The sequence below is a fragment of the Rhynchophorus ferrugineus genome, unplaced genomic scaffold (assembly GCF_030347505.1).
Source record: "Rhynchophorus ferrugineus isolate W39M unplaced genomic scaffold, kcgeb_rfMv2 rfM6, whole genome shotgun sequence".
Classification (NCBI taxonomy): Eukaryota; Metazoa; Arthropoda; class Insecta; order Coleoptera; family Curculionidae; genus Rhynchophorus; species Rhynchophorus ferrugineus.
The window spans coordinates 43221965-43237952 of NW_027472585.1; the positions used below are offsets into that span (position 1 = coordinate 43221965).

General features: G+C 33.6%; 1 protein-coding gene across 1 annotated transcript in view; it reads left to right on the forward strand.

Annotated features, from left to right (window-relative positions):
- The window catches only part of LOC143197969 (discoidin domain-containing receptor 2), a 623414-nt gene that overhangs the window by 220016 nt on the left and 387410 nt on the right, over nt 1-15988 (forward strand). Inside the window, exon 3 of the mRNA XM_076406850.1 lies at nt 14326-14431. Coding sequence (XP_076262965.1) covers nt 14326-14431 — 106 coding nt within the window. The remainder of the gene's footprint in view (nt 1-14325; nt 14432-15988) is intronic.

Consider the following 15988-nt stretch of genomic DNA (forward strand, 5'->3'; position numbering starts at 1 on the left):
TCTCCGGATCTGGTCCCCACCGACTATTTCCTGTTCTCAGATCTCAAAAGAATGCTCGCTAGGAAGAAATTTTCGTCGAATGAAGATATTACTCTTTTTCTACCTACTATATATATAATGGGCCATTTTAAAATTTACTGTAAAAACAACAATTAATCTAGAATATTTAGATTTTGTGATGCATTAACTAGTTTGTAACAATAATAATTAAATTGTTGCGTGTGTTATTCTTAGTGTTATAACATATGATGGTTTTAAAATATGGAAGAATAATGTGCTAATCCGAAAATTACGTTCTGCATATAATATTCTCGCGGGAACTGAAGCCTGCCCAACCCAGTGTACGGTAACGTTAGCAAAGACCCAATAACACCCACTAAAAAACTGAACCAATACATGACCGACCCTATAGCACCAACATAAATACACATATTCAATTAAAACCTGTTCCTGATTACATCTGGTTGTCTGTTTATGATCAGCATTAACCCAACCCTTTGTTATCGGACCGTTCGATCATTGCATATAGATTAGCCAGGTTCAGCGACAGCCCGGGCTTTTAATACCCATCTCCAACTAATTTTCCCCATAAAGGTATAAACCCGAAGACAATAGAATAAGTTAACGGCAGAATTCACCTATATACGACTCCGTAAACAGAAAGGCCCTTTCTGTATGATCTCCCGGTATATCCCGGGGTCTTAAGGGATTTATCAAGGACACAATCACATCCCAGCCATCCTTTCGTCGTCAAAAGAGGTGTCTTATGGAGGCAACAATGGCGAGACGGGGAAGGCGATGTGACGCGAAAATCTGGCGGTATTTGGGGAGGTTTAAATTGGTATTTCGGTTTCGCGTGGCGCTTGATGGATGTCTTGCCTACCGACGACTATTGAATATCCGTCGATCGATTTTCTTATTTTGTTTCCGTCTGAATTGGGCGCCTCGATCTTCCAGAATTATTAAGTTATATATAAATTTAATTAATTAACTAATTTCAATCAAATTTAAAATGAGTATTCTGGAAGGTAGACATAGGGCTAATAGAATAAATTGATGCTTTGTTATGTTGCTAAATGTTATTTATCTTAATGATTATATAACTATTTTTTATATGTTAAAAATATGATGCGGAAGTCCTTTTACCAAAGAATGTGTCCCGTTTATCGTAGTTCTTTGTTTTTTTTATGTTTAAGTATATAGTCTATGTTATTTACAATGATCGTGAACTGACGTCATCAATATGTTTAATGTATTGCCTATTGCAACTTGTTCAAAGATCAGACAATATTTTGCATCTCATTTTATTCTAGTTAAAAAACACATTGATTTTAATAGAATATAGGGTGGGGCAAAAGTACTGCAACCATTTTGATCAGTTTCGCGTTAACCCTTGTGTTGTCTAGACGTCCAAATATTATTATTATGGATAAATGCACACCACTTTTCGTTAAAATTGATAATGAGCGAAGAAGCCCATTTTCTTCTCAGTGGCGACGTCAATGAACAGAACAGTCGCTTTTGGGGAACACAGAATCCTCAATTAATTCATGAAACATCATTGCATCCACCCAAAACAGCTGTATGGTGTGGTATTCATGCTGAAAACATCTCTGGTCCCTTTTTTTTTGAAAATGACCAAGATGATGCCGTTACTGTTACTGCTGAACGGTACCAACACGTGATTCGAAATTTTCAAACACAACTCGTTCAATAATTGGATTTTTGAATAATATATATATATATATATATATATATATATATATATATGTATATATATATATATATATAAATATATATATATATATATATATATATATATATATATAAATATATATATATATATATATATATATATATATATATATATAAATATATATATATATATATATATATATATATATATATATCACGCATATCCTAAAATGAAGGAAGCCTTATTATTTCAATTTGTGTATTTAAGTGAGATATGGATATTTAGAATGGCGAGTTTGGTTACTCATAGCAAGATCATCATAAATAAAACCCAGGACTACTAAAATGATGGTGAATAAACACAAGAAGCTAAACTCCGGGCCAAGTAACAGCTATTAATAATACTATGACCATGGCATAACATAAGTAACATACCTCAACACTAATTCATTCAGCCATTTCCATATATCCGAAGAATGAGGGAGAAAGCATTATACATTTTAATAGTGAGATATAAGACATGATACGTTAATGGTAATGTAACAGACGTACGGTAGAGCTACAGGCTTTTCTAACAAATGTCGCCAGGCTAAGTATGTAATGTTTTGTTTTGACACATAGGTCCTTTTATTCCACTGTTATCAAGCTCCAAGGCCTTCGAATACTTTTACTTTGTTACTTTTGTTATATAAACAAAAGGAAAGGCCGCTGAAAGCCATCGTTTGCTAGTAGAGAATTGCTTGGTGAGCATGCCCTAACTTTGAAATCATATGAGCGTGGTTTCGAAAATTCAAAAATCGTGATTTCCATGTTCAAGGCAAATAACGTTGTGGTAGGCCGAAGAAGTTTGAAGATGCGAATGTGCGGCAGTTACAAGATGAAGGCCAAACCCAAACTCAAAATACAATTGGCTAGAGCGTTAAATGTGACCCAAGGAATGATTATCGATCGATTAAGAGGTATGGGAAATATCCTAAAGACAGGAATTTTAGTGCTAAGTAAATAGAATGACAGGCAAAAGTTCTGCTTCAAATATATGATCGGAACTCCTTCCCGTATCGCATAGGGCGATGAAAAGTAGATTTATTTCGAAAACCCTGAGCGCAAAAATCATGATTATCACCTGGCGAAGCCGACCCACCGACTTCAAGGCCAAATCGTTTTGGTCGCATGACACTGCTCTATATTTGGTGGGACCAAAGTGACGTGGTGTATTACGAACCGTTGAAACCTTGCGAAACAGTTAATAGTCACCGTAACCGACAACAAGTCGTTAATCTGAATTGATCGAAAAAGTCCGGAATGGTCCGGAAGGAAAAAACCGTCTCATAAAATAAAGGCGGCGTAAAAACGTTGAAGCACTTAGGTGGGACATATTATCGTACCCGCTGAACTCTCCAGACCTTACCCCATCCTACTCTCAATTCTTAGCATTAATGGGACACGCGATGTACTTCAGTACACGGGAATTCAGCGCAAAGTACGCGTAGTACTTCACCAATTGATAAATAGTTGGATGAATGAGTTTGCTCAGAGGACAAACTGTTCTTTTGAGATGGCATCCATAAATTGTCTGAAAGATGGGCAATAATAAAAGAGCTGAAACTACCTTTTTGATAATTATCCCTTTTATATAATACGCGAAGATATCTTTTAGATTTATATAGTAAACTTATTGTGTCATAAACCGTTGCTATGACCCATCTAAAAATGAAGAAAACTGTTTTAATCCCAATATCTGTTATTAATACAATTTTACTTTATATAGTACCGAATTTATTTTACACCATATGACGTAAATAATTAATTCACATTATTAATTAAATGGGCAACTAATTTCTGTCACAGTGTTCATTAAATACCTTTACCTTTTAAAGTAACAATTATTTCCATTTTAACTTTTGTTTGTATTGACTAATTATGAAATAAATGTCTAGTTAAATAAGTCTATATAATAAATATAGATAGTTAAATATCTGGGAATGTATTTTTATTGAGTTTTAACCTGGAAAAACCATACAGTGAAAAAACGCAAACAGCCTGGGCTTGGACTAAACTAAATGTATTGGCTGATAGGGCGTAAATCTAAATTATCCTTAGATAACAAGGTTTTGCCGCATAAGGCAATACTTAGGCGCAGTTGGACCTATGGTATTGAACTGTGGGGTACTACTAGCAAATCAAACACAGTTATCCTTCCAGGATTCCAGGGTAAAGTGTTGCGAGTCATCGTCGATGCCCTATAATACTCGTCAAGCTGAATGCAGGAACTTGAAATGAAATAGGCTTGACAACATCATTACCTTTGTTGACACCCAAAAGAAGAAAAAATTAATAACTCAAACGAGTTTTTTCTCGATAAAAACAGGATATCTTAAAACAGTTAATAGTGATCGCAACCGACTACAAATATCGTTAGTCTGAACCATCCATTGAACTAAAAACGTCTAGAATGGGCCCGCAGACAGGGCTAACTGATTTCATACCACTGTAACGCACCGAATGATAAGGTAAAGGCGGTCAGGAAGCGTGGAAGCACTTAGATGGGCCATATTATCGCACTCGCCAAACTCACCAGACCTTACCCCACCCTACTATCAATTTTTAGCATTAATGGGATACGCGTTTGCAGAGTAGTACTTCAGCAACTGCCAAAATGTGGATAAATGGCTCGACGAATGGTTTTGCTTAACGGACAAACAGTTTTTGTGAGACGGCATCCATAAATTGTCTGAAATATGGGCAAGATATATGGAGTCAACTGGCCAATACCTTGAACAATTAAATATTTCCATTTTCTTGAAAATTATGTAGTTTTTTTTCTCAAAAAAACAACTGGTAATGAGTTTTCGATAGAACTGGAATCAAATGAAAATGGTGTTCTTATCAAACAAAAATATTCGTCAAGCTCAATGTAGATTCTTGAAATGAATTAGGCTTGACAACATCATTACCTTCGTTGACGTCCAAAAGGAGAAAAAAATTAATAACTCAAACCGTATTTTTCTCGATAAAAACAGGATATTGTAACAACAATCAGCTAAAGACTTCGTTAAAATTTCCATTTCAATTTCCTTTAAAATGGGTAAGGGAAATCTTGGCAATAATCTGCTGGTTGTATGCGGCGCTATATTTTGAATAATTTGTATTCTGAAGAGATCGCGTTCTCTCCGTGAATTTTTGTTCGGTTTTTAGCCCCGCTCAGTAAGAATCAGGTTAATGGAACAATGATTTATTTAAATTTTAAAATACGGCCTGTTTATTCGACAAAGGGTGCAGGAGAGGGAGATATTTCAGATAATATATACGTACCTATAATGGGGGAAATGTTTTTGTTGTATGTTTGTGCTAACGTAATTAGTTGGTTTTTAATTAAAATTTGTTTTTTTTGGCTTTTGTGGAACGTAATAAGTTAATTGAAAAGTCCCCAGCCTACCATATTAAAACCAATTTTTTTGAAAAATTAGTTATTTCATTCAAAATAATTCACTTCACGGGTGACACGATGATTACAGCGACCCTCCTACTTTTCGATACCATTTTTATAGTACGATTTGTCCTTTGCTTTGCCTAATAGGCCTCAGTTTCGGCGATCACCTCTTCATTCGACGAAAATTTCTTTGTCTCGCTTTTTATGTTACACAATGAAAAGTGTATTTTGAAAAAATTAGTGGTTTTCATTTAATGTCGCATATCTTAAAGGCTGTAAGTTCTAGAGCAATTTAATCTGGATTTTCGTTTCTTTCATCCCAAAATACATATGTTTTGACCGTTTTAACTTTATCCGTGAGGTAAACATTTTTAACACTTTTTCCATACATTTAGTCGTGAAAATTCACGATTTTTTGCCATTTTCAATTTTTCTTTTGCCATTTTCGTTGAAATTATCGCAGTTTAATGAAAATTACAGGTATTGTAGAGAATTTTACGCTGAATCGAACGGTAGTATAGCGATTTTCGTATGACCTTTACTTTCTATGTTACACAATGAAAACTGTATTTTGAAAAAATGAGTGGTTTTCATTTAACGTCGCATATCTTAAAGACTGTAAGTTCTAGAGCAATTTGACCTGGATTTTCGTTTCTTTCATCCCAAAATACATATGTTTTGACCGTTTTAACTTTATCCGTGAGGTAAACATTTTAAACACTTTTTCCATACATTTAGTCGTGAAAATTCACGATTTTTTGCCATTTTCAATTTTTCTTTTGCCATTTTCGTTGAAATTATCGCAGTTTAATGAAAATTACAGGTATTGTAGAGAATTTTACGCTGAATCGAACGGTAGTATAGCGATTTTCGTATGACCTTTACTTTCTATGTTACACAATGGAAACTGTATTTTGAAAAAATGAGTGGTTTTCATTTAACGTCGCATATCTTAAAGACTGTAAGTTCTAGAGCAATTTGACCTGGATTTTCGTTTCTTTCATCCCAAAATACATATGTTTTGACCGTTTTAACTTTATCCGTGAGGTAAACATTTTTAACACTTTTTCCATACATTTAGTCGTGAAAATTCACGATTTTTTGCCATTTTCAATTTTTCTTTTGCCATTTTCGTTGAAATTATCGCAGTTTAATGAAAATTACAGGTATTGTAGAGAATTTTACGCTGAATCGAACGGTAGTATAGCGATTTTCGTATGACCTTTACTTTCTATGTTACACAATGGAAACTGTATTTTGAAAAAATGAGTGGTTTTCATTTAACGTCGCATATCTTAAAAACTGTAGGTTCTAGAGCAATTTAATCTGGATTTTCGTTTCTTTCATCCCAAAATACATATGTTTTGACCGTTTTAACTTTATCCGTGAGGTAAACATTTTTAACACTTTTTCCATACATTTAGTCGTGAAAATTCACGATTTTTTGCCATTTTCAATTTTTCTTTTGCCATTTTCGTTGAAATTATCGCAGTTTAATGAAAATTACAGGTATTGTAGAGAATTTTACGCTGAATCGAACGGTAGTATAGCGATTTTCGTATGACCTTTACTTTCTATGTTACACAATGGAAACTGTATTTTGAAAAAATGAGTGGTTTTCATTTAACGTCGCATATCTTAAAGACTGTAAGTTCTAGAGCAATTTGACCTGGATTTTCGTTTCTTTCATCCCAAAATACATATGTTTTGACCGTTTTAACTTTATCCGTGAGGTAAACATTTTAAACACTTTTTCCATACATTTAGTCGTTAAAATTTACGATTTTTTGCCATTTTCAATTTTTCTGTTGCCACTTTCGTTGAAATAATCGCAGTTTAATGAAAATTACAGGTATTGTAGAGAATTTTACGCTGAATCGAACGGTAGTATAGCGATTTTCGTATGACCTTTACTTTCTATGTTACACAATGGAAACTGTATTTTGAAAAAATGAGTGGTTTTCATTTAACGTCGCATATCTTAAAGACTGTAAGTTCTAGAGCAATTTGACCTGGATTTTCGTTTCTTTCATCCCAAAATACATATGTTTTGACTGTTTTAACTTTATCCGTGAGGTAAACATTTTAAACACTTTTTCCATACATTTAGTCGTTAAAATTCACGATTTTTTGCCATTTTCAATTTTTCTGTTGCCACTTTCGTTGAAATAATCGCAGTTTAATGAAAATTACAGGTATTGTAGAGAATTTTACGCTGAATCGAACGGTGGTATAGCGATTTTCGTATGACCTTTACTTTCTATGTTACACAATGGAAACTGTATTTTGAAAAAATGAGTGGTTTTCATTTAACGTCGCATATCTTAAATACTGTAAGTTCTAGAGCAATTTGACCTGGATTTTCGTTTCTTTCATCCCAAAATACATATGTTTTGACCGTTTTAACTTTATGCGTGAGGTAAATATTTTAAACACTTTTTCCATATATTTAGTCGTGAAAATTCACGATTTTTTTGCCATTTTCAATTTTTCTGTTGCCACTTTCGTTGAAATAATCGCAGTTTAATGAAAATTACAGGTGTTGTAGAGAATTTTACGCTGAATCGAACGGTAGTATAGCGATTTTCGTATGACCTTTACTTTCTATGTTACACAATGGAAACTGTATTTTGAAAAAATGAGTGGTTTTCATTTAACGTCGCATATCTTAAAGACTGTAAGTTCTAGAGCAATTTGACCTAGATTTTCGTTTCTTTCATCCCAAAATACATATGTTTTGACCGTTTTAACTTTATCCGTGAGGTAAACATTTTAAACACTTTTTCCATACATTTAGTCGTTAAAATTCACGATTTTTTGCCATTTTCAATTTTTCTGTTGCCACTTTCGTTTAAATAATCGCAGTTTAATGAAAATTACAGGTATTGTAGAGAATTTTACGCTGAATCGAACGGTAGTATAGCGATTTTCGTATGACCTTTACTTTCTATGTTACACAATAAAAACTGTATTTTGAAAAAATGAGTGGTTTTCATTTAATGTCGCATATCTTAAAGACTGTAAGTTCTAGAGCAATTTGACCTGGATTTTCGTTTCTTTCATCCCAAAATACATATGTTTTGACCGTTTTAACTTTATCCGTGAGGTAAATATTTTAAACACTTTTTCCATACATTTAGTCGTGAAAATTCACGATTTTTTGTCATTTTCAATTTTTCTGTTGCCACTTTCGTTGAAATAATCGCAGTTTAATGAAAATTACAAGTATTGTAGAGAATTTTACGCTAAATCGAACGGTAGTATAGCGATTTTCGTATGACCTTTACTTTCTATGTTACACAATGAAAACTGTATTTTGAAAAAATGGTTTTGATTTAATGATTTTTCTTTGCGAGAATTCTTTTGAGATCTGGAGAATAGTGTGCATGAGGAAGCAATTCGAAGCCTAATTCGTGGATTTTTGCTACCATTTTCACTGACCTGTGACACGGTGCATTGTCTTGGTGAAGCAGCACCTTCTTTTTCTTCAAATATGGCCGTTATTCGGCGATTTCGTCCTTCAAGCGGTCCAATAATACTATGCAATAGTCGCTGTTGATCAATCCTTTTTCCTTCAATCCCTATTCTTTTTTCAAGGTAGTCAATAAAAATTATTCCGTGCGCATCCCAAAATACAGACGCCATAAACTTGCCAGCGGACTATTGTGTTTTCCCACGCAGAAAGTTTTTTGGAGCGGGTTAATCGTGTGCAGTGCACTCGGATAAATGTCGAATGGACTTCGGAATAAAATTATGGAGCCACGTTTCATCCGTTGTCAGATATCGACAAGTAAACTCGAGTTAATTACGCTTGATCATCTTCAAACACTGCTCCGAATCATCAACTCATCGTTGTTTTTGGTTAAAAGAGAGCTTGCACGGCACCCACTTTGCATAAAACTTTCTCATAGCTAAATATTCATGAATGATATATTGTACACGTTCAGTTGATATATTTAGAGTGTCTGCTATTTCATTCAATTTCAATTTACGGTCATTGAAAATCATTTTGTGGATTTTTTAGATGGTTTTGTCGGTAACAATCTTTTTTGGGTATCCACGGAGTTCACCATCTTCGGTGCTCATTTCACCACGTCTAAATTTAGCGTACCAATCTTTGATGGTTCATTTTCCTGAAGCAGTGTCTAGACTTTTACTTCAACTGTATTTTGTCCTTCAAAAAGCAATATTTTATCAACATACAAAATTCCTTTTTATCCAATGTTTTCACAATAATGTTGCAACAAAACAACGGGAATAATACAATATGTTAAATTAATCATATTACACTCATAGTAGAATAAATGGACTAATTTAAAAATGGTATGATTACGAAATATTTTTTTCACAGCGTTTTCAATATGATGGAAAGAACTGGGCTAGAAAGAATAAAGAAAATGCCGACATCTTGTCAGAGTATTTAAAAATTTTCTTCAAACCATTCCCAGGATTCATTTTTAATGCTATATAGCGAACTCATTATGGTCCTAGCATTTGGAAATTAGTTCCAATAATAATGATTCTCAAACCAGTTAAAGCTCCAGAAGATGTCCTATCGGTCTATAAATCTATTGCCGATAATTTTAAAAGTTCTTGAGAAACTGTATATTACTAGGCTCAATTGTATAATAGTAAAAAAAAGATCATTCCATTGAACAAGTATACAGACTTGTTAATAAAATATAATAACTAGTAGCAATTTATATTACTTGTGTTTATATTGATTGTGAAGGGTGGCTTACAGATAAACTGCAGATTTAATCAGATTAATCTGGTTATCTGAAAACGATTTCTTGTCCATCGAACTTGATCTCAATGACACTTTCAACTATTCCAATGGCTCGCAAGTCTTCCCTTTGAACTGATGTTATATTGTGGTTGGTAATTAGCACTGAGCGCTATATGTCTTCATGATGTTAATGGAATATTATATTCTACCCATTAGTTTTCACAATTCTTGCGTATATTATAATCAATATTAAAATCCACGTTTATATTGGCAAACTTTCTGTATGATTAAAAGACTTGCACAGTGAGCTTATTCTTTGACATTGGACTAGATGTCAAGTTCTTCATTTAAAATGGGATAATCAGTTCACAGTAGAGGAATAAATTCAGAGTCGCAGTTTACAATGGACATGGTTGGGACAATGTCTGTAGTGTGAAAGGTGCCTAAATTTATCACAGACTTCCATAAAGAAATCGACTTTTTGAGGGAAGTACCGATCTGAAAAATAGCAAACCAACATTTTCCGATGCCAAAATAGTTGGCGCCAATCATCAACTGTGAATTGATGATGATGACGAATCAACAAAAACTCCAATTTCTATATAATATCAGCTTTGCTAATAGATGATGAAACTCGTACATATCACTTTAATGATAGAAACCTTGTAAAAAAATAAAAATATCTAGAATAGTGCGCAGTATTCAAACCCTTTCCAAAACTCTATAGCCAGCAATACCATTATTAAAGAATATTAAACCGGCCCCGAAGTAACTTATTAGCAATTTCCATCATTAATTAATGATAAATAGCGATCTAAATCCACGTCACTTTCATCGCCAACGTTTCTTTAAAGAAAAACGTCGTTTTCAGAAAGCCATTAGGTTATATGATGTTTTATCTGACCAATCTATCTGGTCGTTATCCAAAATACCTTTTGCCCTGAAACGATGAGGCTAATTATTCGGAGAGCTTTCTAAACGACAACCCTTATTATCTTGTGCTAAATTTTGACCTAAAGACCTTTCTGGACAGACATCTAATATAGAATGGCCGTTGGAATTCTAGATATCTTTAACATGCCCACGGATCGCTTCATCCTCTTTTTATGTTTCTAGATATAATGGGTTTTATCTATGGATAATAATAATTGAAAGAGAAAGGTCATGAAAAATGAAACTTCTAATACATTAACAAGAAACTAATTTTTTGTTCGCATATTTTTTAATTTAAATTAAATAATAGGTGTATTATTTTAAATCGTTCTATCGGATTTTGAATTACAGGATAAATTTATTTTATCCTTTAAATTTTGCATAATAAAATTCCACGTGCCAAGGGCTCATTTTTATATTTATCTATTTTATTTTTGTATTTTATATGTGTCTTTGTAGTTAATAACAAATAAGTGTTTAAATAACACTTTTGGCGTAATATCTGAAGTCTATTCAAAACAGCAGTGAACCCACGTGATCTGAGTTGATGATGTCAAGGCGTCACAATGTTGCTGTATCAACTATCAAAATCTTAATCTAAATAAAATAATGAAATAAAAATGTTATCTAATATAAGTTATTTTAACATTATAGTACATCCAACGCATATATTATCGAAGAATTTAAAACTATAATAATTATACAGCTACAATAATTTATAGGTTAGAGTTGTTCTATTATATTTACATTAAACTTTTTTCCACAATAGTATAGGTAAAGTTCTGGTCTCGTTTTTTTATTTAGTGGTATAAAGGCTTAATCCATATAATTAACAACTCAATGATATTACTCTATTTCTCCAGTTTATTCTGTTTCTACCTGCATATATTCTTTCTTGATAAAATTAGATTTAATCACTGCATTCTCCTTAATAAATTTGCTATATCTGCAAAACAGTTACCATTCTGTCTCGCTTCACACATTTTAATTAAATGCTCATATATGTTATATCTTGAACAATTACGCACATGAATATAAAGCTTTCGCACTGTATAATACATTTTCCTGCGGTTAAAATATATTAATTATATAGTGGTCTTAGTCTGTCATCACCCTGTCGTGGTAATTGTCAGCATTGAATTATAAACCAATATTTATAAAGTTTTATTCAATCACTGTCACTTTCAGAATAACTACTCAAGTGAATAAGCTGATTATTTCCAATCTTTCTAAAACTTGCTGACGATTCCACCATTTGTCAATTTCCTCTTCAATGAGTCTGTTCCAGCTCATCCAAACCGAAGGTGTTATTGTCGACAATGATTCTTTCTATAAATCCAGACAGTTCTGGTTTAAACATCCTTTTCGGCCTGCATGTCTCTTGAAATAACTTTTTGCAATACCCCATATCAACTCATTTGGATTAAATATGCAGTGATAAGGAGGAAGACTTTGTGCACTTTAAGCTATTCCTTAATTGCAGCCTTTGTTGATGCACTCGTTAGGATCATCTCCACCAGTGTACTATAATATCGTGCATTGTCCATAACAATAACCGATGGATCCTCCAAAATCTTTTAAAAGCTGATTGTCAACCCACTATAAAAACAAGTTATGGTTCATTTCTCCATGGTGGTCACTCTTGTACAAATATTCAATTCATAGCTAATAATATATTAATTATTATTTTAAGAAAATAAAATTTATTTCGTTATATAAGCTTGTGCCGATATACTTTTAAATTGAGAATTAGGTACAGTTCTCCTTTAATTAACGTTTTAACAAATAAATTAATTAAAACCGATACTTTCCCGTACCAGATAATGAATTTTTCTCAATTTTTTTTCTATCCACTTCGAAATAATGGACACTTTTTCATCACAAACGAACTAATACAATTTCGTATAGTTCTCCGTTTTAACATTAATTAACGCACATAGTGGAAACATTTGATGTATTAATTATAAATTATTAATAATTTTATTTGCGAAATACGATTATAGCAAACGGCCAAATTCAATTTAATAGCGAAACGCGAAAATTGGAAATATTGCCCTTTTGTATATTTTGTAAATTGCCATTTTGATTAGAATTCTTGATGAAATGTTATTTCAACTTTTTCGTAATATCCGTAAAACACGGGACCGTTATTATCTATATATGATTTTGTTTTATTAATTGCGTCATTTGTTGTTTTTATGAGTTTGGTAAATTTATTGAAACGCTAAAATATAATTATATAAAAAACCAAAAAATATCTACGCCACTGAAGTTGGTAATTTTATTACTCTGGGTTGGGGGTTATACAACTAAGGATGTTTAATAATACGCCTTCTGTTAAACGAGGGTAATAAATTAATTAGGTCCTGATAATGGAATTAAGAAAATGTATTGTAGAAACCTCTAAATGATAGCAAATTCGTGGAACAACACTGTTTTCCTCTACGGCCTGTAATTTTACCTAGAGAACGATGTATTTTCTATAACACAGAATGCCTAGTAATCTAAAATTTGTTCGAATTGTATTGAAATTTAACGAATATTGGTTGTGCTAAGTAATAACTATGGTTCAAAATATTTTTGAGAGCCCTTTTTATGAGAAAATTTATTTAAAAATCTGATATAATCTAAAATAGTCCTTCCAATAATACAACTAATGCACGTCATTAATATGTAATGCACTGTTGCCACATCAAATTTAAGTTTTGGTTTATGTCGAGTCGAACAAAACAAAATATTAATGTTAACAAAATAATGAAGGAAAAATAACTTTATAAAATAAAATTATTGTTGAAGGACTTAAACTACAGTTAACTAAACAGCCACAATTGTTTGTAGGTTAGATAATATAAAATAATTGTTATATAGATTTAAATAAAGCGTAAAAGTATATATAAAAAATATATATCAAATAAGACTGAATACTTCAATATTTTTCTTTAACTTTTAAGTTTAATTAACATTAGAATTCAAAAAATAATCCACCGTAACGAAACTCATCCCTTAATCCGCAATTCTTAGTGCTTTGTATGTGCTATATATGTCACTTATTTTATAATTTATAAAAAAAATATTTTTTTTAAACTATATATTTTTAAAAAACCGTCGAAGCATATTTGGTTTGGTTTAGTTTTAATTATTTATCGAATTATTTTTTATTAAATTTTGAAACTATATTTTACTTTGTATTTTTCTTATATTGTAGTCTCCTTTTTATTAACAAGGGTTTATATTAACTGGACACCCTATTGGGCACCACATCCCTAACATGGGCTCCGAATCATGGTTCTGGCGGTCTCACCCGGCTCTATTTTCTCTGAGCAAGCTCAAACACAAATTTACAACCATACCAACGCAAAAATAATTAATTTATTTGTTTGTTTCGATTTTGCTTTTACTAATCTTTTTACTAACAGCAATCACATAGGTTCAGATCTGAACTATATGTGAGGTTTGATGAAATCTAACCGCTTTGATGATCGAATATTTTTTTTTACCAAATTCGATAAAAACTTTATTACTGTCTGTCTCCTTTCAGGTGAATGTAGATCAGCTCTGGGGATGGAAGAAGGAAGAATTCCAGACCACGCCATATCGGCCAGTTCCTCGTACGAAGCGAAAAGCGTCGGCCCACAAAACGCAAGGTAAGTGGGTTGTTAATTACGTTTACATTTTAATCTAGATGCAAAACGGGTGTATTTTTTTCGTCTCGGTATTTATTAAAAGTATGGTAGCGAACGAATAGAGAAAAGGTAAACAGTCAGACGGCAAATGTTGTTTGGCTAGTGAGGCGCGCGATAAGGGAAGACAAAGGCCTCTCGTTTCGAAACCTCAGGCTAAAAATTCTGAAGTGCTGCTTTTGTTGGACGACTGTGTCAACAAAGACGTGAATAATATCCTGTCATTCTACTGGGAAGGAATTATTACTATTATATATATATATATATATATATATATATATATATATATATATATATATATATATATATACATATGTAGGAATGTTCGTCGGGTCGGTCGGTCGGTTGAAATGTGTGGCTGCCGCTGCGATTATTTATCAGAACACTCACTACTATTTTTGGAAGGAATTTGCACGGGAACTAAAAACACTGGTTTAATCAAAGTTGTTTATTTTAACTTACGATTGATACATGTGGTCGATGGGAGGATTGACAGGATATTAGGTTAAGGTGAAGGAAATACGGTAGCGCTGTGGAAGTGGTACTGTTACAGGGGGACGGTGATAAGAAAAAAGAGCGAGACGTCGTCCTGATGGCCTTACTCGAGAACTGCATGGTACCAATCCACCGGCGCTGCCAACCTTTGTAGTTGTTGATGGTGAATTGGTGGTGGCCTAAAGGGTCGTGGCGGTCGCCACATAACTCCCCTCCTAGTGGAACAACCGTGGAACGTACCTATATGTGGTGCAAGTTCCGGAATGCACCCGCAATTACGCAAACAAACGCCCGGGGACTGCTGATGAGATGGGGATCCCAACCTGAGCGAGGAGTTTTACGGGATCAGCTGCTATCGGAGCTGTAGCAGGACGTCGTTCGTCTTGAGGCGTTTAGCTTTGTTTGAGGGTACCTGTAAATGTGTTACGTGTCCCGTTTCGTGATGCGAGGGTGCTCATGTGTTGCTGGTATACATGATGGGCTTCTGTGGTTTTCGTCCATCAGGCTAGTCTTGTGGGATGTCGTCGACCACGTGATGTTGATGAGTTCTGTTCCTCGTGCTATCCTTCCACGCACGTGTCAAGCACCTGTCGAGTGGCTTATGTTGAGTTGATTTACCTGTTAGGCACTTTGATCACGTCGGGGTCACCAATTGTAGGAATGTTCGTCGGGTCGGTCGGTCGGTCGAAATGTGTGGCTGGCGCTGCGATTATTTATCAGAACACTCACTACTATTTTTGGAAGGAATTTGCACGGGAACTAAAAACACTGGTTGAATCAAAGTTGTTTATTTTAACTTACGATTGATACATGTGGTCGATGGGAGGATTGACAGGATATTAGGTTAAGGTGAAGGAAGTACGGTAGCGCTGTGGAAGTGGTACTGTTACAGGGGGACGGTGATAAGAAAAAAGAGCGACACGTCGTCCTGATGGCCTTTTATACTCCAGAACTGCATGGTACCAATCCACCGGCGCTGCCAACCTTTGTAGTTGTTGATGGTGAATTGGTGGTGGCCTAAAGGGT